The following is a 23,725-nucleotide window of genomic DNA, read 5'->3' on the forward strand; positions in this document are numbered from 1 at the left end:
AAAGCCACAGAGAAACCCTGTCTCGAAAAACCAAAAAAAAAAAAAAAGAATCTTATTACATAATCTATGATGCCCTGGAACTTGGGATCCTCCTACTTCAGGCTCCTGATTTCTGGGGTTGCAGGCAGGCGTTACCATACCCAGCTAAGGTGAATTTCTTCAAACAAGAGACACTAATGGGATGCAAAGGTCAGGATTCCGTTTCTCCCAGCTCCTGCTCCCTGGTGAGTATGAAATGGTAGATGGTTTACAATAATCCTGACTACAAACTCCAAGACGACACTCAAGGTTCCACATCAAGAACCTAACTGTTCAGAAGGAAGCCAAGTTTCCCTTCTTTTAGCACACAGGGTAAAGACAATGAAAAGCTCTTACAGTGTGGCTCCGGGCCTGGTGTGGCACTGCACGCCTATAACTCCAATACTTGGAGGCTGAGGCAGAATCTCTGTGACTCAAGACCCGTCTAAACTACCTGTCAGGATCCAATCTAAAAATAAACAAATAGGTTGCTTTAGCAGGGCATGCATTACAGGGCCTCCCATCTCCTCTCCTAGGGAGTCACATCTTCTTGGGCTCAGTTGACTTTGGGAAGGCAAACACAAAGACTAAGAACTGAGATTGAAGAGATTACATAGCAGTTAGGAACACTGGCTGCTCTTCTAGAGGATATGGGTTTGATTCCCACATGGAAGCTCACAACTGTCTGTAACTCCAGTCCCAGAGGATCCAACGTCCTTTTCTGACCTCCCTGGGCACCAGGCACATGCACTGGTGTGTATATATTTATATACATAATTTATAGACATAAATTCAGGCAAAATAATCATATACATACAAGTAGATTAAAAAAAATCAGTCAAACTTACCATCTGGTTGGGTAACACGAATGGGACCTTAAGGACCACACACACCCCGGTTCCGCCCTGAGTCTCAGAAGCTGGAGCGTATTTTTCTGAAGAAGCTGCTTGGTGGCCAATAGGAAAGAAGGATGGCACCAGCAAGTAGGTTGCGGGCTGGTCCTGAACATTTTTGAATGTACTTTTCTTCACAGTAGCAAATAGTTGGGGCAAGATTAGAAATACCTGATTCTCTTAGTCACACAAAGGCAAGGAGCCACTCCCAGCCCACTCTCTCTGAATCCTGAGGGGAGGTACAGCTGCCAATCACCTGCTGAGGAAGCCCTGGCACCCTCTACCTCCAGGGCAGGACCCAAAGGAATGAGAGCCCACTATAAAGAAGGAAAGGGGTGGGCTTGGTGACAGAGAGGCAGCCTGTCCTGTCTGCTGTAAAAGGGAGCTCTGTGTTGAGTCTTTCTTCAACCAGGTTTAACTATGCTCAACATCACAGGATGCCCTAGACAGACAGAGATTTTATGAGATGTACGCTTCCAGAATCTCCTTCAATGTGTTTGTGCCACTTGTTCCTGCAGTAAGACTTAAAACAGCTTCTGTTTATTCCCTCAGTTTAGGCCAATGGGCACGCAGAAAGACATGTGACCATGCCATCAGACTGCAGTGGCACTGAGCAGTGAACCTAAAGAGATTAGAATGCCTGCCAACCAGAGAACAAGTTTCTAAAAACCATGAGCTCAAGTAGAATCAACATTCTGAGAAATTTTCAAAGAGGAAACCCATAACTTTGCTAGCCAGCTGCCAGGAAACAATGGGTCCATTAGGAATAGAGCTGGCCACAGGAAACAGGTGTCCACAGCAGGCTGAGGAGATGCACCAACAAGAGACACCAGAAACACAGACACCCTGAGAGAAAAGCAAGCAGCGGTGGGAGCAGGCTACACTCCCACCCTTTCCCCCAGTTTCAATGAAGCAATGCCAGACACTTCAAGCTCCACCTCACTCAGACAGTGGTGCTGGGAGTCTGATATTCATAGGGAAAAGAAAATGTGTTTTTCTGTCTCTCCCACTCTAAATCTCAGGTCAGGAGAAACACTGGCCAGAAAGATTTCAACAGGCTTCCTGCACTCCTAAGGCTAGTGAGCATCACGCTCTGAACTCAACAGGCAAGAAAAGAGGACACCACGACAGCTGGCAGCTCATGGCTAGCTAGTGAGTTTCCCAGGTGGCACAGCCGTATCTGATGAGAATACCAAAAGTGATAAAGCCAGAACAGCTGCATGACAAAGATCCAGCAAACCCGAGCCACATGATTGTCACCGTGACTCTTTCACTTTTGGTTTTGATCTCCACAAATTGCATTCTTAAGGGGCTTTTAATATTTGTACAACTTAGGGATATTGAATTAATAGGAAATTTCTTATGAATCATTTATGCCTTCTCCCAGGAATACTGAATACTGTTTCTAAGCTTTCCCGGGAAAGTTCTGAACATATTACTCCCCCCACGCCCCCTCCTCCACTTTTAGGGAGATACTCTTATCTACTTGAAGGTCTTCTTTATGCCCTGGAGGTTGTGACACACATAGAGAAGCCAGAGGTCTAGTTATGAGGCTCTGAGATATTCTTGGAACATCTGCTCCATACTTGCTCAGGAACAAGATAATCAGAACAAAGTTCAAGCTTCTTCCTATCATATGCCCAAGCAATTGCATGGCATATATAGCAGCAAAGTTAGACAACTGGAGTTACCTCTGCCCTACACAGGGACTTATACTGATGAGCAAAGAAGGGTGTGGAAAGATGATAGAAGAATGAGGGGTCAGGACCTCCCTTTCTTAGAAAAGTTAACTTGTACAGAGCCACTATGATGTCATATGATCAAGGAATAGAAGAATACTAGGGTTACAAATAAATACTAGGGTATATAAATAAATTCTATAAAGATATAAAACGAAAACCATTGTATTATGCCAGAAATTAAATACTAACTGCAGCAACTTAGGCCTGACCACAAAGAGTTAACAATATACTGCTCGGGACATGGCAGTCTGCCAGGGCTGGCTTGAAGATTTTCTTTCTTTCTAGCATTCTTGAAACCGGAAGAGCTGCCTAGCAGTTGGGTTATGGGGTTGATGAGTAAAACTGATTGCAAAAGATAACTCTGTTTTGTCATGGTTTATCACTGATGACTAAAAGATATAAAAAAGAAAGTAAAACATGAGTCCAACAACAAAAAAGACACGATCTATGTTTTGGAACAACACAACTCTATCCCTGCTTACTGAACTCTGTACAAATAAAGAAATATTCTATCTGCTAATCAGTCCGGCTGCAAGATTCTTCAACACCCAATGGCCTGACTCAATCCTTCCTCGCTGACTCCTTACCCCCTTTCTGGGATGGCCCCCAGCACCCAGGAAGGCTCTTCCAATAAGACAAGGAGGATCTGTTTGTCTGGAGCTAAGGCAGGAGTCTCCGTGACCCTGTCACTCTGCTGACTGCAGAAAAGAGTCCCACCTTTTGGAACCCAGCTGCTTTCCCAAGTTCTTTCCCCACAACATCCCTTTTGCCCACCCTGTCCACCCAGCAACCAGACACTGCAGGGCTCTCTAACCCACACTGTCTTTGTCCCCTCCAATCTTCCTCAGTGCCTTGTAGCCTTATAGTTATCCCAATCCACAAACCCCAGAGAACAGCCACGTCTCAAGGCACCACCTAGGGACATGCGGGTCCAACCACAGCAGGCCAGGGCGCTCTCTTAACTTTCCCCACGGTGCCCTCTTCCATGCCTAGCACACAGCAGGAGCTGTTGAACTGCCATCATCAGCAATGGCCTGAAAGAGGTTCTTAGAAAGGTGAAGAATAAGAGAGGGGAGCAGAAAGGAAGTAACTGGCTTTGTCTCCAATGACATGAGCTCCCTGGGACTCTCTTGCATTTTGGTCAGGTCCGTTTTCAGGAATATGGAGCTCCCACAAAACCCGATCTACCCTTCTCCCTGTGAAGGCAGGGTGAAGATCAGGCCCAGGAGTGACCCAAGAGTCATTTGTAAACCCAGGGCCCTTAGTAGTCAGGGCACTGTGAACTACACACACAAGGAGCCAAAACTGCAGTTTTCTATTTGTTCTCATAAAGGGAATTCGGTCTCTTAAGGGTCCGTTGCCTTTTCGTTGTTGGTTTAAAAAGAATGAACAAAGCAATGGGAATATAGGCAGGCCTGAACTACCTGCCAGGCAGGGAGACAGGAGAACTGCGGGAGAGAGGCTACCAGTGCCTCTGGATCAGGCCAGAACTGGGGAAATGGGCAGTTGGCAGAAGCCAAGCACATCAAACACACATTCTCAAAATCACAGGACTGGCAAACATGAAGGTGCTCCTGGTCACAGGAGAAGCAGGGAGCCGGACTGAAGGCTGAGCATGCGTTCTGCACTGTTCCCTGAAGCGAGCCGTGACAGGTGCAAGCAGAAAGACAAAGCCTGGAGAACAGAGTGTGGGCAGGGTTAGGGGCAGCACGGGCAATATTGGTGGGGGCAGTGTGGGGTGAACGTGAGGATGAAAACAACCAGCACACGACAGTGACAGAATGGTGGGTGAGGATGGATGGCTGTGAGGAGGGCATGGTACCCATACTCCCTGGGAAGCCCCACCCACAGACACCAGTTCCCAAGAACCCTGTTCTTGTCCCCTCTGCCGACCATATATAGACCATATAGACCATAGATTGTGGCTAAATTTGGCCTTGTGCCCCTAACTAAGCCAGGCCTCTGGGCCATGCACTCTCCCCCTCAGTGCTGATCTTGGTCTGCCCCACTCCTTAGCTGTGTGACCACTGACTTGAGCCTAATTTCTCTGGGCTTACAGGGCTGTTCTGTGCATCTGGCAGTGTTGCCAGAAGATCTAAATGGATCTGGACACACACTGGTTAAGAATCTCAGACCATCCACAGGGGAAGCCCTCTGACTTCTGAGGCCCTTCCTGGCTTTGACACTCTCAAGTGACACAGAGCGTGATAGGCAACAGCAAGGCTCTTCATCCAATAGATACTGCTACTGACATATCCTGAAAGTCAATTAAGCCAGGTCAAATGAAGGCCAAAGTCATTTAGGAACAGTACTGCTCCATCATCCTTCACTGGGGCACCTCCAACAAGAACGAAACACAGAAATACAATCTGTACAGTCAGCCTCACAAGCCTGGAAGAGACTTTGACCATATTCTCTCTCAACTCTGCCCCAACAAGCAGAAAGCCCTGCCTGCTCTCAGCTTGATTTTCTTTTAGGGAAACAAGGCCACTGTCAAACCTGATGGTGGCTGTGAAGATGGAGACATGCCACCACCCTGCAGGCACCTGCCTGAAGCCTGGCACTGAGAGCATGTAAGTGCTATGTGGAGATGCCTAACTGCTCATGCATGCCCACATGTGCAGACACCTAGAATGTGGGGCAAAACAAGATTCTACTCAACTACTCCTTTCTGCCATTTGACATGTGCACACAGCGACCACTGGGAGCCCCCTAAAGGTTATAATGTACTTCTCATGTCATTTCCCTAGACAGGAAGTCTCAATATGAAGTATATGGGCCAATTCCAGGAGATACACAGAAGGAAGCTAGTTGAGATGGGAAAACAGCTGTATCAGCTGGACACTCCATCTCTCCCTCTCTGTTTCAGTCTGCTCAATCTAGGGTGTCCTTGTGACTTTGCTAAGAAGAGCTGAGCGTGATGGCCAGCTACGGTGGCCTCAGGGGGCAATCTTAAAGCTTTTGCCAAGTGTGATAGACTGCAGAAGTGTCTACCTCCAGTGCAGGCAACACAAGGTTGCAAGTCAGACAGTTCAGACAGTGAAGCTGGGTCTTAGGAAGGAGCTACTATCAAATGGCAAGCTAGTCCTATCCACCTGATGATTCATTTGGCACTGCCTACACCTCTTTTGAGGCCACACTCCAGCTAGAAAGTTGGGGTAGAAACCAAGACTGATGACACGCCCCAGGACCTGGGCTTCTCACTCTATGAGGTACTTCCCAGTTCATGTACCTGCTTCACTGGTCATCTGAAGAACTGCATCTAGAAGAGGCCAGGCTATGAAATATTTTTAATACGCTTGAGGCAAACCAAAAAAGGCCCATGTCTAAGAAAGCTGAGCTTGTAATCAAGGGAGCTAGGCTGGAATTCAGAGGTCTGATTCCAGGGCCTAGACTGCCCTTGCCCCTCCATTTGACCTCTAACAACTCCCTAGTCAAAGTGACACTGGGCTGGAAGCACCCAGCACCCTAGCTGCACTGGGAGGGTGACTGACTCCATAGGAAGTAACAATACCCCTGTCCTTGGTCAGATCATGAGACAGGAGTAGTGGTGGGTAGTGTGGCTTCAAGCTACCAACAAATAAATGCCTTGGCTTGCTTGCTGCTGCCTAAGGTCTAGACCTTTCCCTAGAAACCAAGAAACTGATGAAAAGGTCACTACAACATCTGAAGAGCACAGCTATTTTAGGGCTCTAATTACTTTCCTGTTATAGACATTTCTTTAGGGATGCAGAGGGTGAAGAGGCTGGGGGGTTCTAAAGGCATATTTCTCTATACAGTGGGGCTGGACAAAGATGGGGTATGGGAACACAGTGGCTTCAGTTAGCAGGAATAATTTTCAAACCACTGAAAGTATATCCAAACTTATTTATTCTGCAAACTTCCAGAACAAATAGGTTAGCACCATAACCATGCCATGCCCAGTACCCAGTTCCTGAACTCTGCAGTAGCCCCCAATAGCTCTATGGTCGCACATGTGCCCTCATGGGTTATAAGACCTTATGTGCCAAGTGATGACATGGGTTCCTCAAAGCATGATCAATCCTATGGGCTGATAGCTGAGCCCATGGCACCTGCAATCTGAGCTCGTGGGGGTGGGTCTACAGAGCTGGTACAGGTCCTCCCCAGCCCGGAAGCACATGACAGAGTCACAGCACAAACCACTGAAAAAAGTGGTCCTTTCTCCTGAGAACGTTGGCATGGTAGCGGAATCCTCACCAGAAGTATCTAGCAGAGACTCAGAGCAAGGGTCTACTTCTGTGTTTTCTCAGTATCTTCAAGAGTCAGGGATTGGAACAGTGTGGTTCTCCCAATTAACTGGAATTAACTAAGAAGGGCAAGAGGCTCTTAGGTAGGGAGATCTGCTGAGCTGGAAACTGGATGACCTAGGTGTCAGCGCCTCTCATTTCTGCTCTGGAGAGCTATAAACACAGGGACTTATCAAAGACAACCCAGTGGGAGGTGATGGAGACACAGCACACACACAGGTTCTCAGGCTCTTTACAACACACATGCTGTAGGCCTAAACCAAACCTATGAGGGATGCTCAAGTACACTGTCCTTCCAAGAAGTTACCAAAACACCAGTCCCAGAGGAGAGGAATGAGAAACCCTAGCCACTGTGCCATCCTTCCCTGGAGCTTTTCCGAAACTGATTTCAGTGAAGTGAGCTCTCCAGGAATCTGTATACCAGGCAGGCCACAACAGGCTGCTGGAGCCAAGGCAGAGAGGGTCCTGCCCTCTCAGCTCTCTGCTGGACCTCAAAGTGAGAGCTACCATGGAATCCAGAGTCCACCCTTCCCTTCCCCTAAGAACCACCTGACATGGGAAGAGCCCTGGTGCCAATCCTACCCACTCAGGAGGGTCCCATCACCATCCTGGAAGGCAGAGCAAGGACTGTTTGCCCACAGCCAGATGAAATGAGTGACATGGGAGTGAGGGTGCCTTCAGCATTATCACCTCTCTAATGCCCACTTTAATGACCGTCTAAGTCCATCAATTTGCTGATCCCAAGTACTCGGTCACCAGCTTGTTACTACACAGGTGAGAACATGGAAAGATTAAGCTATAGGCTAGCATGCAAGCCTCCTAATGTTAGTAAGGGATGTGACTGAATAGTCGCCACCTGCCTCATCCCACATGGGACAGCCTTACAAACGTCCTATTTGATCCATCAGCATCTGGATGCCCAGGAGGGACAGATTTAGAGTTAGTTATGGCCCACCTACAACCACCAAAGGACAGTCGGCTGTAGGCCACATAGAGCTGACAGTGCAAAGAATCACTCCAGGCAGCCTACAGGGTCTTCCAAATGTCATTCAAAGAAGATGTTGGCATCGCCATTTTGCAGGTAGGAAAACGTAAGCTCAAAGTAAGCTGCCCCAGCCAGACCTGCTCCTCCCTGGCCTCCCAAGTGGGCGAGTGGCAGATGGCGACTCTGAGCATGTCTTGGAAGCACAAGAAGCACCGTGAATCCATGAGGAAAATGAACAGCCGCAACATTGCCCGTGTCACTCCAGACCCAGCACCCCCCTCAACAAAACAAAGCGACAAATGAAGTCGCTCAAGCACCCTCCCCACAATTGGTGTGCCACCATGGGCACAGTAGGGAGAACAGGCACTATACCGTCCGGCGTCGCCTGCTGATGGGGTTTTTTACATTTGACGTAATCGTGGTCAATCGGAGTGGCTGTGTAAGGTGGGGATGTCAGACCTGGGCCAGAGGAGGAGGGGAGGGAGGCTCCGGGGCCCGGCAGTGTCCCAGCTGAAGAGTGGGAGTCCTCATCCACCAGGCAGGCCTTCTCCCTGTGGGACAGAGGTACATATCAAAGTCTACACTATAATGAAATAAATGCTCTACTATGGGCCAGCACCGTTCCCAGGGACTGCTGCTGTGCGTTGGGGTCAGAGAAAGCAGGCCACTTCACCATAGAGCCTGGCACTTGGTAAGGGTTCTTCGGAGAACAAGCAGGAAGTCAGTGTCAGGGAGAGCATGCTTACACTCCTGTCCAGTCAGCACTTGAAATGACAAGGGATACAAGTTTCCCTTTTCTGAATTCTAACCCACAAAAGCAAGCAAACCACACTGAGGAGGCTCCTTCACAAGCAGCTGCGCCTTGCTTTTTTTGTTTGTTTGTTTGTTTGTTTTAAATTAAAGGAACCTGGAGGGGACTTCAGTGGTAGAATACTTGCCTAGCATGCACAAGGCCCTGGTCTCAATCCTTTAGTATCACAAAAGCAAAATAATCCTGCAATTGTATGTGTGCAAATAACTGTGTACAAATATGCAGAAAACTATTAAGAGAAATTAAACTAATGGCCAGTTCTGGTGACAAGAGGAGACCTGTCACATTTCAGTCTATGCATGTGTGTCTGATTTCCTGGGACTACAATGTATTCACATATTGCCTCTCTAGTTATTTTTTTTTTGGACAGAATTACAATCAATGAAAATTTCATTGTACTCTGGAAACCTTTTATGACTAGAAAACACCAGTCGATAACTTTTGAGCACACTGTGCCAACCTAAGTGACCTACCCCCAGGTGCTCATCTCTCCCACAGAAGAAACACTGCTTGTGCAGGGTTGTGCACTGTTGGCACAGATCATGTGACTACCTATAGCCATGAACAGAGAGTTCTTAGGGTCAGGCCTGGGAACAGGTTTCTCAGCTGCATAATCCTCAGCCAGGTGGAATCTCGGAGATGGCATGCTTGCGTTGAATGGAGCAGTGGGGTAAAACATCACAGTAAAAGGTGTCTGGCCCCAAGACAACTTGTGTCAGGGAATGAGTGAGGAGACTGTGCCAGGCTCCTGCTTCCTGGCTCTCTCAGCACTGAGGCCAGAGAACAGGCCATACACTGAGCCTCAGAGGTCACCTAGCTGGAGCAAGAGGAAAAAGTCAAACTTAGCATGTAACTAGGTTCTGCACAGGACAAAGCTTTGTTCCACTGGAAGGGGAGCAGGGCTGGCTTCTCCCCAGGATTCACCCTTGTCAGTACCACAGAGATTCAACAGAAATAGCTTGGCCTCGCAATCAGACTCCGAGTCCCAGTTTATCCAGAAGCCCTCCTCTGAGGGCTTCACTACAGAAGATGAGCCACCTAGGTCCCTGCAAGCCAGTACTCACTTTTCGGAAGCTTTGGGTGTATTCTTCTCCTCGCCCCTGGCAAAAGGTCCTTCTGCTGCCTCCTTCATAAAGCTGACCAGGACCTCCGCAGCAACCCCAGAATCAGGTTTGCCCAGGAGCTTCAGGATGGAAGCATGGAGCCGGAAGTACACCTAGAACAATACCTCGGGTATAATAAGCAGCCTTCTCCAACCTAAGGCCTGTTCCACAGGTGAAGCAGCCATATTGTAAACAGGCTGCTGCTGTCCCGAGAGACAAGCCACTACACGTTGCCTTTTTAGCTTTTAATACCCTCCCCCCCAGCCCCGGAACTTGCACAAATAAGCCCTGAAAACGAAAAAGGATACTGCCAACATTCTAACTTAAACGTGTACCCAGTAATCTAAGCACATGGTGGTGGGGTAATGATAGTAGCAGCCAGCAGGCACTGCCTCAAGATCTGATGTAGCTCAGGCTAGCCTAAATCTTGCTATGTAGCTGCTGGTGGTGTAGCTGGAACTCTTGATCCCTGTCTCAACTTCCCAACTGCAATATTTGTGTGTGTGTGATTACAAAACTGGCAAATATTTAAAGGAGGCTCTTAGACTGGCCAAAGAACCAAAATGCTCACCGGTGTCATTCTCTGGAATAAGCCAATGCCTTGGTCAGAACTGTAAGTTGTCTACAATTCCACCTTTAAACCTCAGGCCCTGGAAACACTCCTAAGAGCTCTGACACAAGATGAGGGACACATACTTCCTCACACTATCCCGACAAAGTCCGTGAAGAGGCTGTTCAGGTAAGCAAATGCTCTGAGCAGCTGAAAGGCATGGCACAGGCAGGAGAGCTTTCCATCCCTTCTAGTACACCTTGTCCGATGAAAATGGGAGCTGCAAAAGCCTAGGGCAGTGCTCCTACCTACACAGGGATAGGAAAGAACACCTAGACCTTCAAGGACATAGCTAGACTTTTAGTACAGATTATGGGGTGAGGATATGAGGGTCTCTGCGGACTTTCGTGTTTCATATTCTTGAGAATTTTATGACTCTCTTAAAAAAACAAATGAATACATATAGATTTTATAATCAGGGAAAACAAAAACAAAACAAAAATCAAAAACAACAACAAAAACCCTGTGCCCACAGAAGCAGGAAAACAAGAAATAGGGTCTGCCTAAATCTTAGGATGTTCACTGGCCCTGTGGGACTCGCAGGGTCAGCACTTGCAGCCTCTGGAAGGGTAAAGCTATCATGGTCAGGACCTTGGGAAGCTCTGAGTCCTGAGCTGAGAAAAGCATCACTGGGGTTCCACTGGTGTTCTTTGCTTCCTCACCTCTAAAAGGGTTTGCTAGGCTCCTGGTACTGCTAGGAACAATAAACAATGTGAGCCTTCATCAACAGTATTCAAGAAATCATAAAAGTGAATCCTGGCAATAGAGCACTGCTCTAGTCTTGAGCAGCAGTGGACAAACACAACACAATGTCCTGTGATCAAAGCAGCCTGCTTTTATCCTGGTTAGCCCAAGCACAGGCAGAGGCCTCACTTGGCCTGAGGTGCCTATCTGATCCTAGGGACAACAAGAGTGACCACCGTTTTCCTCCTGCCGCACAACAGGTCTGAATGACTCTGCAGCTATGGATGTTGCACTGTAGGGTCAGTGTGAGAACGTGTAGGCTGTGAGTAAGGCTGTTTCCTCTAAGAAGTGAAAACAAAATGCCATCCTCTCCAAAAGGATGGCAAGCACTCTTAGGGAAAGAGAAACCAGGCTGCTTGAATGTAATTGAACATGAAGATGCTGAGCACAGAGATGTTACCAGTGGGGTTGCAAGGGAGTCACTGGGACTGTGAGCTCCATCCCCTGGGAGAAAGAGTGAGCAGACCCTCCTGCCCTGCCTTCCTACCCTGGAGCTGCCGTCTTACCTCCAGGGCTTCCATGGCCAGCTCAGGCGGGTTGTGGTAGTGGATCTTCTTAGGGTAACGGGCAGCCTCCTCGTGCAAGTAGTGGCCAGCCTGCCGGTAGTGCAGCAGGTACACAGTTGGTGGTTGTTGCTGCTTCTCGGCCACCTTGCCCAGCATGTAGTGAATGAGCCATTCCTCCTCATCGCCATCGCCCTCACAGTGGGCTGCAGATGTGAAACAGTGTCTGGCTGTCTCCAGCATGCTGTCGCGCCGATCCTCCATCTATAACAAGATCACAAGCCTGCAGACTGGCCTTAGGTGCAATGCCTGCACCTGCCCAGGGATCATGGTTTTCTTGGTTGAAGCCAGCTCACTTGTTCATAGAATTATGGTCCTTTCAGGAAACCTGAGACCCAGCACTGCTGTCACCATTTCACAGCTGTAGACAAGGAGATGTGGAACTTGGGAGCTCCTTAAAAGCATGTCAGGTCCAGAACTGGACTTAAGATTCAGGTCATTGCTCATCAACTCAAAGGTTCTTTCTTTTAGCTTCTTCCTGTAGCACCTAACAGTAAAGTTTGTGAAGTTCCTATTGACCTCTTTCTAGGTTCCCCATTACAGCCTGCATGGCTACGGTAAAGACTGGCGCCCATCATCCATCAGCATAAGGAGGAAGAAGGCTGATGTGACTATGCCTCATCGGTCTTTAAAAAAATCAGGTATCCTTTACAGAATGAAGCCCCAACTTCAGGGAGTGAGCGCCTTGCTCCATTCTCTCAGTGGGGCAGGCAAGCTGACCTAAAGGAACACGCATGCAGCCCTTGCCCCGCAGCCCTGGAGAGAACCGCACCTAGTACCCAATCACAGCATTGGAAACCCAGTCATAGCATTGGAAACAGTGTGAACCTCTGGAGTAAAACATCTTCCTGCTTCTCCTCTTTGCCCTTTCATTCTGAACCTGTAAAGGCAGATTCCTGAGCTCCATATGAGACACCCTGACTTGAGCTTATATTTAGGTGGAGCCTCTAGCCAACCTTTCACAGAGTCTATGACTAGTCATGACAGAGGGTCAATTTGTTAGAGGCCTTCCAACTTAGTTGCTTTTTTTACTTCTTGGCAGCTGCCAAGCACACATGTTCCTTTATTTCAGAGCTTCCAGGTTGGGGACAGAGTGGAGAATGCTGTGTTTGGGGCATCCTAGGTCTCTGGGCCCTCTTCACTGTGCCCTGGCTTGATGGCAGGGAGGCTGTAGCTTCTTCCCAGCTCACCTCAGGGACCAGAGCAGGGAGGGTACACAAGCACTGGTGTTCAGCAAGGGAGCTGCTGGGGTCACAAGCACATGCTCTATCTCACATGGCACACCTGCCCTACTTATGTTTGCTCGACAGAGGCTTAACTTTCACGAACATTCTATAGCAATAGCTGACTTTAGGGGCCGTGTGCTACCCAGATGCTCTGCAAGACATTTTCTAAAAAGAAACTGGCCATCTAGAAACTACAAACGCATCCCTGAATGAATAAAAAGAATCACAGCACAAGGCCAAGCATGGCACAGGGATTCTATCACATTCAGAGACTCTGAAATGGGCCCTAAAGCAAATATGTCTAAGGAAAAGGCAGCTGCTTAAATGTAGTTCTATTTGAACTGCTTAACAGCTGTGTGGCATTGCCAATGTCCCTGTTTTTGTTAATTCAGCAGGTGCAACATCCCACAGGAAGAAAAGGGACAGTCACCAAGAGTGTGTGTCTAGAGCTCTGCCACTAGACTTCATTCTAGTGCCATCCTCGGAACAGACTGGATACCCTTCCTCATGGCACTTCAGTCTTGTGCTGGGCTTAGGGAATGGCTGAGGCAGGCATCATGACTGACCTCTCCAGTGCTGCCTGAGAGAACGAATGGCCATCTTTATATGTAGCCTGAAGCACAGAGAGAACACTAAGTCACTTGGTTAGGAAGTTCTGGTCCCCAGTTCTTTCTCCTGCCCTAGAAATGACATCAGAGGGTGATGTGGGAGTATCATATATCAATCTTTTGATTTCATTGGTTGAGTAATAAACTGCTTGGGCTCATAGCTTAGAACATAGGTGGGTGGAATAAACAGAGCAGAATGCTGGGAGGAAGAGGAAGTGAGCTCAGACTCGACAGCTCTGCGCTCTGGAGCGGAGACGACATGCTCCCATCTCCAGGGCGGACGCGAGAGCTTTGCTCTCTGAGGCACACGCAATGAAGCTCCGACCCAGGATGAACGTAGGCTAGAATCTCCCTGGTAAGCCACCTCGTGGGCTACACTAGAAATGGGCTAGTCCAGGTGCGAGAGTTAGCTGAGAAAAGGCTAAATATAATGGGCCAAGCGGTGTTTAAAAGAATACAGTTTCCGTGTAATTATTTCGGGTAAAGCTAGCCAGGTGGCGGGAAGCAGCCCACCGCTCCTATTACTACAACAGGGAATGTTTCCACTTCCCTCATCACCGCTGGCAAGTCTGCAGGTGAAAACTAAAGAGTACAGGACCTCAGATACATCAAGCATGTTCAACAGCCCATTTCTCAGACACGGTAAGTCTGGACATAGCTCAAGCAACCAGGGGACCGCATCCTAGGAAGCTGCCTCCTCTGAGGTGGAAAGAGTCCAGGGAACACAGGGCAGTCGTGCAGGGCAGTATGTGCCCCAGATAAGGAGGCCAAACCTATCCCTTCCCTCAGGGCTCCTGCATCCCTGGGCGTTCTAGCCCCTCTGGCAGTCCTGAAGGGAGACAAAAGGCCTGAGAGCAGTTTCAGGATCTGAGCTGCCTGGGATAACAGGGGCCATCAGGCAAACACCATGGTCATCTAGAAGCTGTGAACTTGGGTAGAAGAGAACCAGACCAGGGGAAAAGGTGGGGGGATGTCAAGTCCACCTGTGGGAGTTGTACAAAAAGTGCAGAGAGGTTCCTCCTGATCCTCAGAATGTATATTTCCTGGAAAGTGTAAGTGTGAAATTTCACCAGGATCAGTACAAGGAAATTAGGGGAGGGACTCTAAGATCCAGGCCACCTTACCTCACTATGTGTCCTTGCAGGATAATTGTGTTCCTAATGTTACAGGGCCACCCATGGAGTCAAGTTCTATAGCAGCAGGTGGAGGGGGATCAGAGGCCATTGAAACACAAACAAATGCAGTAAGTTGTTTCTGTACTGTCAGCTAAGGACTCTACTACACCCATAGAAAGTAACCTGAGAAGGGCTCAACAGTGCAAGCGGAGGAGAAAGGGAAGCTACATACTGTACTTAATAGAACAGTATGTAGGCTGAAAGAAAAAAATCAAACAGGCAAATCCTCCTAGATTCTCCTAAATATACACACTTCATGTGTGTAAAAAAGGTTTTGTTTCCTTTTGAAGTCTAGAAAGACACAAATTGAATAAAAGTGTCTTAAAGAAGATGATGCTTAGTTGAGAGCCATGCAGCACTTCCCCACTGTGTTCTTGTCAGGGCTCAGCCCTGTGGAGCTGTGATATCCGCCTCCTGTTAGCAGTGCACTGGAACCTACTATGTCTCTATGCCTCTAAGGCCACTGCTCTCACATATCCGCCACCGGTGTCAAGTCTATCCCTATGATGTCACATACAAACCATTGGAGAAAAAAATTAAGAAAATAATAAAGGAAAACATAATAACCACACAGGAGCTTACAAAAAGCACAGCTGTCTGAGAGTTCCCGTGTGTCCTTTTAACAAGCGTCACACCCATGCAAGAGACCAGTCAAATATGGGAGTCACTATTCTCACTCATCTGTAGAGTTCACACAATCTGGACATTGAAGGAAGGAAAACTTTGGGACCAAATTGCTGAGAGTCTAGAACCCAGAGGCCAACTCCTGAACTGAGGGACTGTAGTGCCCCAGCACAGAGGAGGAAGGTGGCATCATTGTGTGAGACTCAAACAACAGCAGCAGTAAAGCCTAATGTTGTGCTCCCAGCCTGCCACACTCCTGAGCCTTTGTGCACAAGGATTGAGAGCTAACACAGTTGGCCACTGCCTGTAAAGAGAAAACCCCCGAAAGGCACAATGAATTCAAACTCCCAGGGAAAGGGAGGCAGCTCCCAAATAAGTCTACAAAAGCAGCTTTCTAAATTTATGAGGCAGAGGTGAAAGGTGTGTGTCACATGATCATATAACTGATAGAAAGTTGAGCTCTCCAAGAGTCACGTTCTCAGCATTGTCAAGGTTCTAGTTACATAGATTCAGGAGACATTTCACTATTAATTTTTTCATAGAGCCCAATGATATCTTTTATTCACTACTTATTACAGTAACTCAGTCCTCATTAGCAGATGGACTTCATGACTTCCCCAGGGCTGAGGTCCTCAAACAGTGGCCTTGTATTCACTGTAGACTTTTAGGGCCATCTCTAGTGGTGAAATGTACTGCTGCATCTTCACCAGGCTTTCCAATATCATCTGAAGAGTTCAAAGGCTCTGAGAGCCCGTGTCTTACTCTGCAGGGTCTTGAAGGCAGTAGGGGCCTTGGCACAAAGTCAGTCCACCCACAAGGAGACAGCGCTTTCAGAGTACTGCAGTGACGTCTGCCAAGGGTCTCCTCAGCCCTCCAGCAGTGTCACAGCACTGTTAGCATCATCTTGCCTGGGTTTTAATCACAGACAATCAGTGCAAAACCTGAGACCAAGTACTGCCTGATTGGTCAGCTCCTTCAACACCTTGCTCTGCTCTGCGACCTTTCTGAGCTGCAACACCTTGTTGTCCTGCCACCTAACTTTGCTAGCGTGAGGGTAACTCTGTGGCAGTGTGCGTTCAGCAGGCACAGGACCTGGGTCTGATCCACAGCACCCTTCACCCCTCCCTAAACAAACCCTAAACATGTCAGTATGATTCCTCCATTTCCATCTGAAGGAAATGACCGTGTTCTTGCTAAGCAGTGACTGCAGGTCAGATCCTGGATCTTGCACTAGAGACGACACACACCAAAAAACTGAAAACCCTAATGCCAGGTAAGGATTTTACCATGGCCCCAAAAGTCCTTTGGAGCAAAAAGGGAAGAATGTCTACTTCAGATGTCCAACATCTCCTCTCTACCACTCAACTACACTCAAACTGATGACCAGCTCGTCAGGACAGAATAGTTTACCTCTGAAATTCCTGCCAATGGACTAGGTGTAATGGATTAATAAAAACTGCTGCAGATCCCCAAATAGCTGCAGTGGCAGAAATACTGCAGGTCCCTGGAGTGGCGACAGGCAGTAGGTCATGGGGTGTCAGGCAAGGACCATGCTGCAGCGAGGCCCATGGCAGTGGCAGGTGAGAACAGATGGATAGGCATGCCATGCAGAGTGAGGATATTTATTTAGTGGTTATGGAAGGGAGGGGAGAAGGGGGGAAGAGCAGAGTGGGGAGGAGGGAGAGAGGGAGAGAGAGAAAGAGAGAAAGAATGAGATAGAAGAGAGACAGAAAAGGGAGAGAACTCAGGCTGGAAGCTGAAGATCAGCCTGTCTCAGCAGATGGGGGAGGGAGTGGGCATGGCTTATCTCTTAAAGAGACAGAACAATCATTACACTAGGTACCCAAAGACCAAGAACCAAGTTATTACTGAGGATACATGTGTGTGAGGGTAAGAACAAGGGCCCCTAGCAGTCTAGCTAGAGGACTGCAAGCCCTTCGGCAGCACCCTTCTCACCTGCTGTACAAGCTCCGGAGGCAGCTCGGCTCTCCACTGCTTCAGCTGGCGGGAAGCAAATGAGTGTAAGGCATAGGACATGGTGCCATACTCAATCCACAGGGACAAATTAGAGCTGTCAATCTCGAGGGCCCTCCGGAAGCAGTTCAGAACAGGTGTGGCATGTTTCCAGATGGGTCCATCGCTCTTCAGTTCATTGGAGTTCAGCTTGTCCTGAATTCGGCTGGCCCGGGCCAGAGCCATGCCTGCCCAGGAATCGAACCTAGGGTAGTAACAAAAGTGCCAGCTAAAAACACTGCTGTTCCAAGGGCACGGCAGTCAGGCAGACATTGTGGGAGTTCTGCTCCACACATGGCTCAAAGACCAACTCAGACATTCTACAGTCTGGGTCATGACCTCTCCTTGTCGTGGCCTTGCTCCCTCCCATCAGTACATATATTTAATGCATGAGGATGGAGGATGGTGTGCCAGGAGACAAATGTTCTTCTGTGTCCCTCAGCAAGCAGCCGATGACTGCTCTTGTAGATGGGCTTTGGGGCTCTATTCCCCAGCAGTAAATGGTTGCCCAGGGCATTGCACTGATGGAAGGCAACAACACTCCCAAAAAGCCTCACAAGAGGGGTCCAGCTGAGGCAATTACAATAAAAAAAAAAACCAACAAACTTATTTCAGTGTCCTTTCCTCCTGAGGCTCATATTTTCACCAAGCAGGAACTCAGGGAACAGAGAAGCATGGGCCCCAGCCACTCAGTTTATTCCTATTGTCTCTTGGATCCTATTTATTCTCTCAGCTCAGATCCCTGCAATAAAATGAACAAGATGGCAGGTAATGGCTGGGACCTGATGGTTCTGAGACCACCTGAGAGAAGCTAAGGCAGGAGAACACACAAGATTCTGGGAGAAGATGAGTAGCCATGGAGATACTACACCCGGACAGAGGTGATTTCTGAGCTCCTGCAGAGCTGTTTACTGAGTGCTGGTCCAGAAAACAGAAAACGCAACAACCAAAAGAGCTAGGGCTGCCCTGTCGAATACACCATCAGTTCAGCCTACCACACCTTTACAATACTCGGTGTGAGTTTACGCTGGCTAACTGTTGTCTGGAATTGTCTGATCATCCCAAGAGATGGCAAAGGCAAATAAACCCCATGAGCCCCCAAAGTGCTTTCACTGTCCTCCAACCAAAGATGGCACCATGTAAACAAAGGAGCAGGGGAGACACCACAGACTCAATGGTGACAGAAGAACAGCAAAGATGGAGGCTTCACCCTTCGTGTGAGAGGCTTCTGACAGTAGCCTTTCTTCCTCACAGGTCTGGAGCCCAAAGCAACCATTTCTTCCCTGGCTCTGCTCAGCCTGCTCTGGAGAAGGGAATGGGGGAGGAGGGCTTAAATCACAAATTCTTCACCAGGGACAATTTCACAACAGGGACTTCTTTTCCATATCCAACATCTCTGAGAGAAGTTACTCTCACCTCGAGGAAAGAAAAAGTTGTGACAGTCCTGTATGGCGGCACGAGAACCACTTCCTCTCTACACAAAGCAACCAGTGCAGAAAGGCATCACCATGAAAACTCAGAAACAGGCTGGAGTGATAGATAACTCAGTAGTTAAGAGCACTTGCTGCCCTCCAGAGAACCTGGGTTGAGAGCCCAGCACCCACATGGCAGCTCACAGCCATCTGTAATTCCAGTTCCAGGGGATCTGATGCTCTCTTTTAGCCTCCAAATGCACCAGGCATACATATCACACAGATATACATGCAGGCAAAACACCAACATACTTTTAAAACACACACACAAAAAAATAAACATGCCCTTGTCCTCCTGATGTAAGTGTCTGATTCAGGCACAACACTACACAATCCATACTCTGGGAGTGAAGGCCTCAGGGATGCCTGTGACCCCAGGAGGAAGAAATATCTAGAGTCTGCATTTTAGGTTCTCATTTGTGCAAAGCAAGTTCAGTCCTGGTGCTGGGCTTAGAGTTGTTTCATGCTCAGCTGAACTAGGTCTTAGCCCCACTTCCATCCGAAAATGGCGGTCTAATTTGATACCTCTTCCAGTTCAGAAAAACCAGGAAAGCTCAATCAAAGGGAAGGAAAACTGCCAGTCGACCCTCAGGAACCTCCATTGATATAATCAGGGCCCTACTGTCTACCCAGTCACCTACCATGGGCTTCACCCCTCTCAAAAGGCATCAAGGAAGAATTCAAATATCCAAATTTGTACTTCAGCTAGTACCAAGGACCAGGTGGAACCCCAGTCTCCACTGGTATCTGCCTGTGGAACTCAGAGCAAGAGCTGCTCTAGGCTGAGACCTAGTACCAAGCTGATAAAACCCTTTCTACATTAGCCAGTCCTCAGAGAAGACATCTCAGCACACAGTGGGCCAGATCTAACAAGCTGATAGCATCTAAACAGACAATGTATACACTAAAGCAGCAGTTCTCAGTCTGTGGATTGCAGTCTTTTTGGGAGTCACATATCAAATCTCCTACATATCAGATATTTATTTACATTACATCCATAACAGTAGAAAATTACAATTAGAAGTAGTAACAAAATACTTTTATGGTTGGGGGTCAGCACAGCATTAGGAAGGTTGAGAATCACGGGACTAGAGGGCTATCTAGTTGAGCCTTTGGTAGGTACTCTCACCCACTGCCTGTGGACCTGCAAGACAGAGGAGCCATGCCAGGTGCCGGCTATCATTACTCTCACTTTTTAGATAGAGAAGCAGGTGACCTACAATGTCATCCACAGGACAAGCTCAGCCAGTAAGTGCAGATCTGCGCTATCACAACTGAAGTAGTGACCCCCAAGACAGCCAGGGCTTTAAGTACATGGCTCCTTGCAGACTCAGCAAAAAGGGGCCTTCTGAGGGCCTTTGATAGAGGTGATGTCTTACAAATTTGCTTCTCTCTCCAGAGCTCAGCCCCTTCCTCCCTTGTCTAGGCAGGATTGTGGAAAGGTGAATTCTATGGCTTCCTGGAGCAGGGCAGTTCTGTGCCCACCCATGGTCCAAGAGCAGCACCATGATGGTTCCTAAGGACTTCCAGAGAGTGTGTCTGTAGGGCTTTACCTCTAGACACAGGTTGGCTACAGGGTAACTATCTGACCATGTCCAAAGTCTACCTCTCCAGGTAGACCCTTTAGTCAAGTGGACTGAGCTTCGTGAGTATAGCAGAGTCCTTCAGAATGCTTAGTTCTGAAAAATCACTACATTTTAGGAGGAAGCTCAACAGGAAGCTACAGAGGAAGCACAAACCTTGTGCACAAGGCTCCTACACACCATTGGGACAAACCTCACTGCTGACAGAACATCAGAGCAAGACAAAAACAAACGAACCAAGAACAGAAACAAAAACAAAACCCCCAGGCGCCAACTTTTCTAGTATTCCTCTTTAGTTAGTTTATTTTCTGTATGTGTTTTGTGGGTATGTATGTGCACATGAGTGTGCCTGGGACCCACAGAAGCCAGAGAAGATGTTAGGTCCTACAACTGGAATTACAGTGCCCATGTGGGTGCTCTTAACCGCTGAACCATTTCATATCCCTGATATCCCTTCTTAACCCCCAAAGCACCCCTAATTAAAGAGCCTCTCTACTCCGGACATACCAGTTGTCCTGGTTCCTACCAGGAAAGAAGCACCACAAAACAGTATGGGGCTATGTAGTATTTCCTTGCCCTGCGCACCAGAAACCAAAAGGATTCCAGTGCACCTCCAATAGGACTCTGGGAAAGAAACCTTCTTTGCTCAAGAATGCTAAGCCATTTTTTTCTGTTCATTCTTTTTCATTATCTTGCTACAGACAAGGAAACTTTAGGCTGGCTCACTGGAGAACTGGCTGAACTAGAGACAGCAGACCTTCTGGCAGCAACCTGGCTCCACACACTATCACCCACCTGTTGGGGCAGATGCAAATATCGTGCATGTAGAACTTGATGGCTTTAGACTGCTCCTTGTTTTTGAAATGATAATCAGCCAGGAGGTAGTAGAGCTCATTCACCACCGGAGGAGTGGGATCTGCCCCTTCTGGAAGGCAGGGCACCTGGCACGAGAGAGGGCAAGTTTAGGAGAAGAGGTGGAGTCCTGTGCAGGAATAAACTGTTAGTTGGCTTGCTCTGATCTCTAGCAGCTGGTGCTGAGCAAACAAGCAGCAGAGCTTGAGAGGAAGCCCCCCCCCCCCATGTTCCCTGAGACCCACCTCGGTGGAAGTTCCCTCAATGTAGGCAGAGACTTTCTCCATGCTCAGGGCTGGCCTCTCTGTGCGGGGCACGATGGTAGCAATTCTTTTCAGCAGGTTAGCCAAGTCAGCAGAAACAGTGCTGGTCTTGTAGCTATCAAATTCAGGAAGGGTCTTGGGCTTAAAATACTCAAACATAAACAGGGCATCCTCCCATATAAGATCCACCTGAAAAAGACAGATGCAGACTCAGCACACTCAGAAGTTCCTCTAGAGGAGCTCGGTGCAATGAGGTCACAACGTGTGGTGAACAGAGCACGCTCCCCACTCCACTCCTCTAACCTGCAACGGGCAGGCAAGCCTCCATTCCAGCAGCCTAAGAAGACAAAGTCATTTGTTTTCTGGGTAGGTATAAGTCTCAAGCTTCCTGAGGATATCACTGCACAGAATTATGTTATTAGTGTTAAGGTTATAACTCTCAAACAGAAATATTTAACTTTCTTAGTGAATGAGAGTAAATGATAAGACAATTTTATGTTAAATATTAAGGTTTTAGTACTATTAGCCAAAAAATAATTTTTATAATTTTATTATACTTCACGTGTCTATGTATATTGCCACATATGTGCAGGTATCCATGTAAGGCAGAAGAGGGTATTAGATCCCCTGGAGAAGGAATTAAAGGTGACAGCCACCTGTTGGAGATGCTGGAAACCAAACTCAGGTCCTCTGCAAGAGCAGCAAGTGTCCTTAACCGTTGAGACAACTATCCACTCACCTCCTTACCTGGATCCCACGTAGTCTAGGCTGGCAGTGAACTCACTATGAACTTCTAATGATCTTGCCTGCACCTCCCAAGGGCATGCTCTACCCCACCTGGTTTTACATGATGCTAGTAATAAAACCCAGGGCTCCATCTTTGCTACAAAAGTGCTCTACCAACCGAACTACATCTCCTGCCTAAGAAATGTCTTTTAGGATTCATACCTGGTTAGAGCTAATCTCTAAAAAACCAAATATTGAAAACTGAAGGTTATGATCTGTGAAATCATGGCCAGGTTGGGGGTGGGGGTGGGGCGTCAATCATAACTGCGAAGCTTAGGCTCCACACCTCTGGGCCAGAGTAGACATGCCATCCTAACGAGTCTATACATTAAGGTATAGAATATCTAAGACTGGACAATGGCTGATGATATAAGCCATGGCATAATGTACCCAATAGTGTTCTGGGGAGAACAAATCAAAAAGAAAAACATGTATGGAATTATGAGTGTATAATTATGTATAATTATGTATAATTATGTATAATTATGGAATTATAATCCAAACTGCAAATGAACCTGGTAACAACGAGATGTCAATCAATTACATGTTACATCCTATAGGAAAACCCTCTCCTTTGATCAGCGTCAGACCATCTCAGAGAACTGTGTGTAACAATCTCAGTCCTGTAAGGAGCTCTCCTCTACCTGAGAGCTGCCTCTCCCCGGCCTGAGCCACAGGCTCACCTGCTGAGCCGAGTGTTCCTCCAGGTATCTGGCCTTGCTCTTCTTGCTGGGGAAGCTGTACAGGCAGTAGAAGCACTGCTCCAAGGCAGTCTCCAGCTCCTCCTTGTAGGGGTGAGTGTCTTCAGAGGCAGATGCAGTAAGTTCCTTTTGGAGGACTTGTACCTATGGCAGGTGGGAAGAGAGACCTACAGATTCAGCCTCCCAGTCAGAGCAAGACCCCGGGGGACCACCACTTTATCAACTCTTTTAACCTGAAGAGGTAATGCCTGGGGTCCCTAGATTCCAAAGACTTGCTTCCAAGAAAAGACTTGTTATCTTTATAGAACTGCTCTGGGTGGATCTGGCAGTAGGCTCCATCAAGGCGTGTGAGCTGCCTGACTTCAGCACACCTAGCCAGCATCTACCACCACCATTAGATACGCTACGCCCAGGCAACGTCCCCACCCATTTGCTAAGTGTGCATTTACTGAGCAGCTTCTTTTATGTGGCACAGTCTGATGTAGATCCTACTTTTTAAAAGTTCAGATTCCAATGGAGAAACGGTGCTAAATACTTACAGACAACAACTCTAAGTGCCACAAGGGCTGAGGAAAATCTCCTCCAATAAAACATCACCGAGAGGGGCTGGAGAGATGGCTCAATGGTTAAGAGCATTGCCTGCTCTTCCAAAGGTCCTGAGTTCAATTCCCAGCAACCACATGGT

The 23,725-nt window shown here is 47.9% G+C and overlaps 1 protein-coding gene across 3 annotated transcripts in view; it reads right to left on the bottom strand.

Annotated features, from left to right (window-relative positions):
- The window catches only part of Cabin1 (calcineurin binding protein 1), a 126,888-nt gene that overhangs the window by 63,311 nt on the left and 39,852 nt on the right, over nucleotides 1-23,725 (bottom strand). For 2 of the 3 annotated variants that reach the window (XM_005360198.3, XM_026785653.1), the window contains 7 exons: nucleotides 23,023-23,184; nucleotides 21,536-21,742; nucleotides 21,234-21,379; nucleotides 17,327-17,588; nucleotides 11,681-11,941; nucleotides 9,782-9,933; nucleotides 8,279-8,457 (listed from right to left, as the gene is read on the bottom strand). In XM_005360198.3, coding sequence (XP_005360255.1) covers nucleotides 8,279-8,457; nucleotides 9,782-9,933; nucleotides 11,681-11,941; nucleotides 17,327-17,588; nucleotides 21,234-21,379; nucleotides 21,536-21,742; nucleotides 23,023-23,184 — 1,369 coding nt within the window. The remainder of the gene's footprint in view (nucleotides 1-8,278; nucleotides 8,458-9,781; nucleotides 9,934-11,680; nucleotides 11,942-17,326; nucleotides 17,589-21,233; nucleotides 21,380-21,535; nucleotides 21,743-23,022; nucleotides 23,185-23,725) is intronic. The other variant, XM_026785654.1, reaches the window with a different exon arrangement.

Source organism: Microtus ochrogaster, linkage group LG2 (assembly GCF_000317375.1).
Source record: "Microtus ochrogaster isolate Prairie Vole_2 linkage group LG2, MicOch1.0, whole genome shotgun sequence".
NCBI classification, from domain to species: Eukaryota; Metazoa; Chordata; class Mammalia; order Rodentia; family Cricetidae; genus Microtus; species Microtus ochrogaster.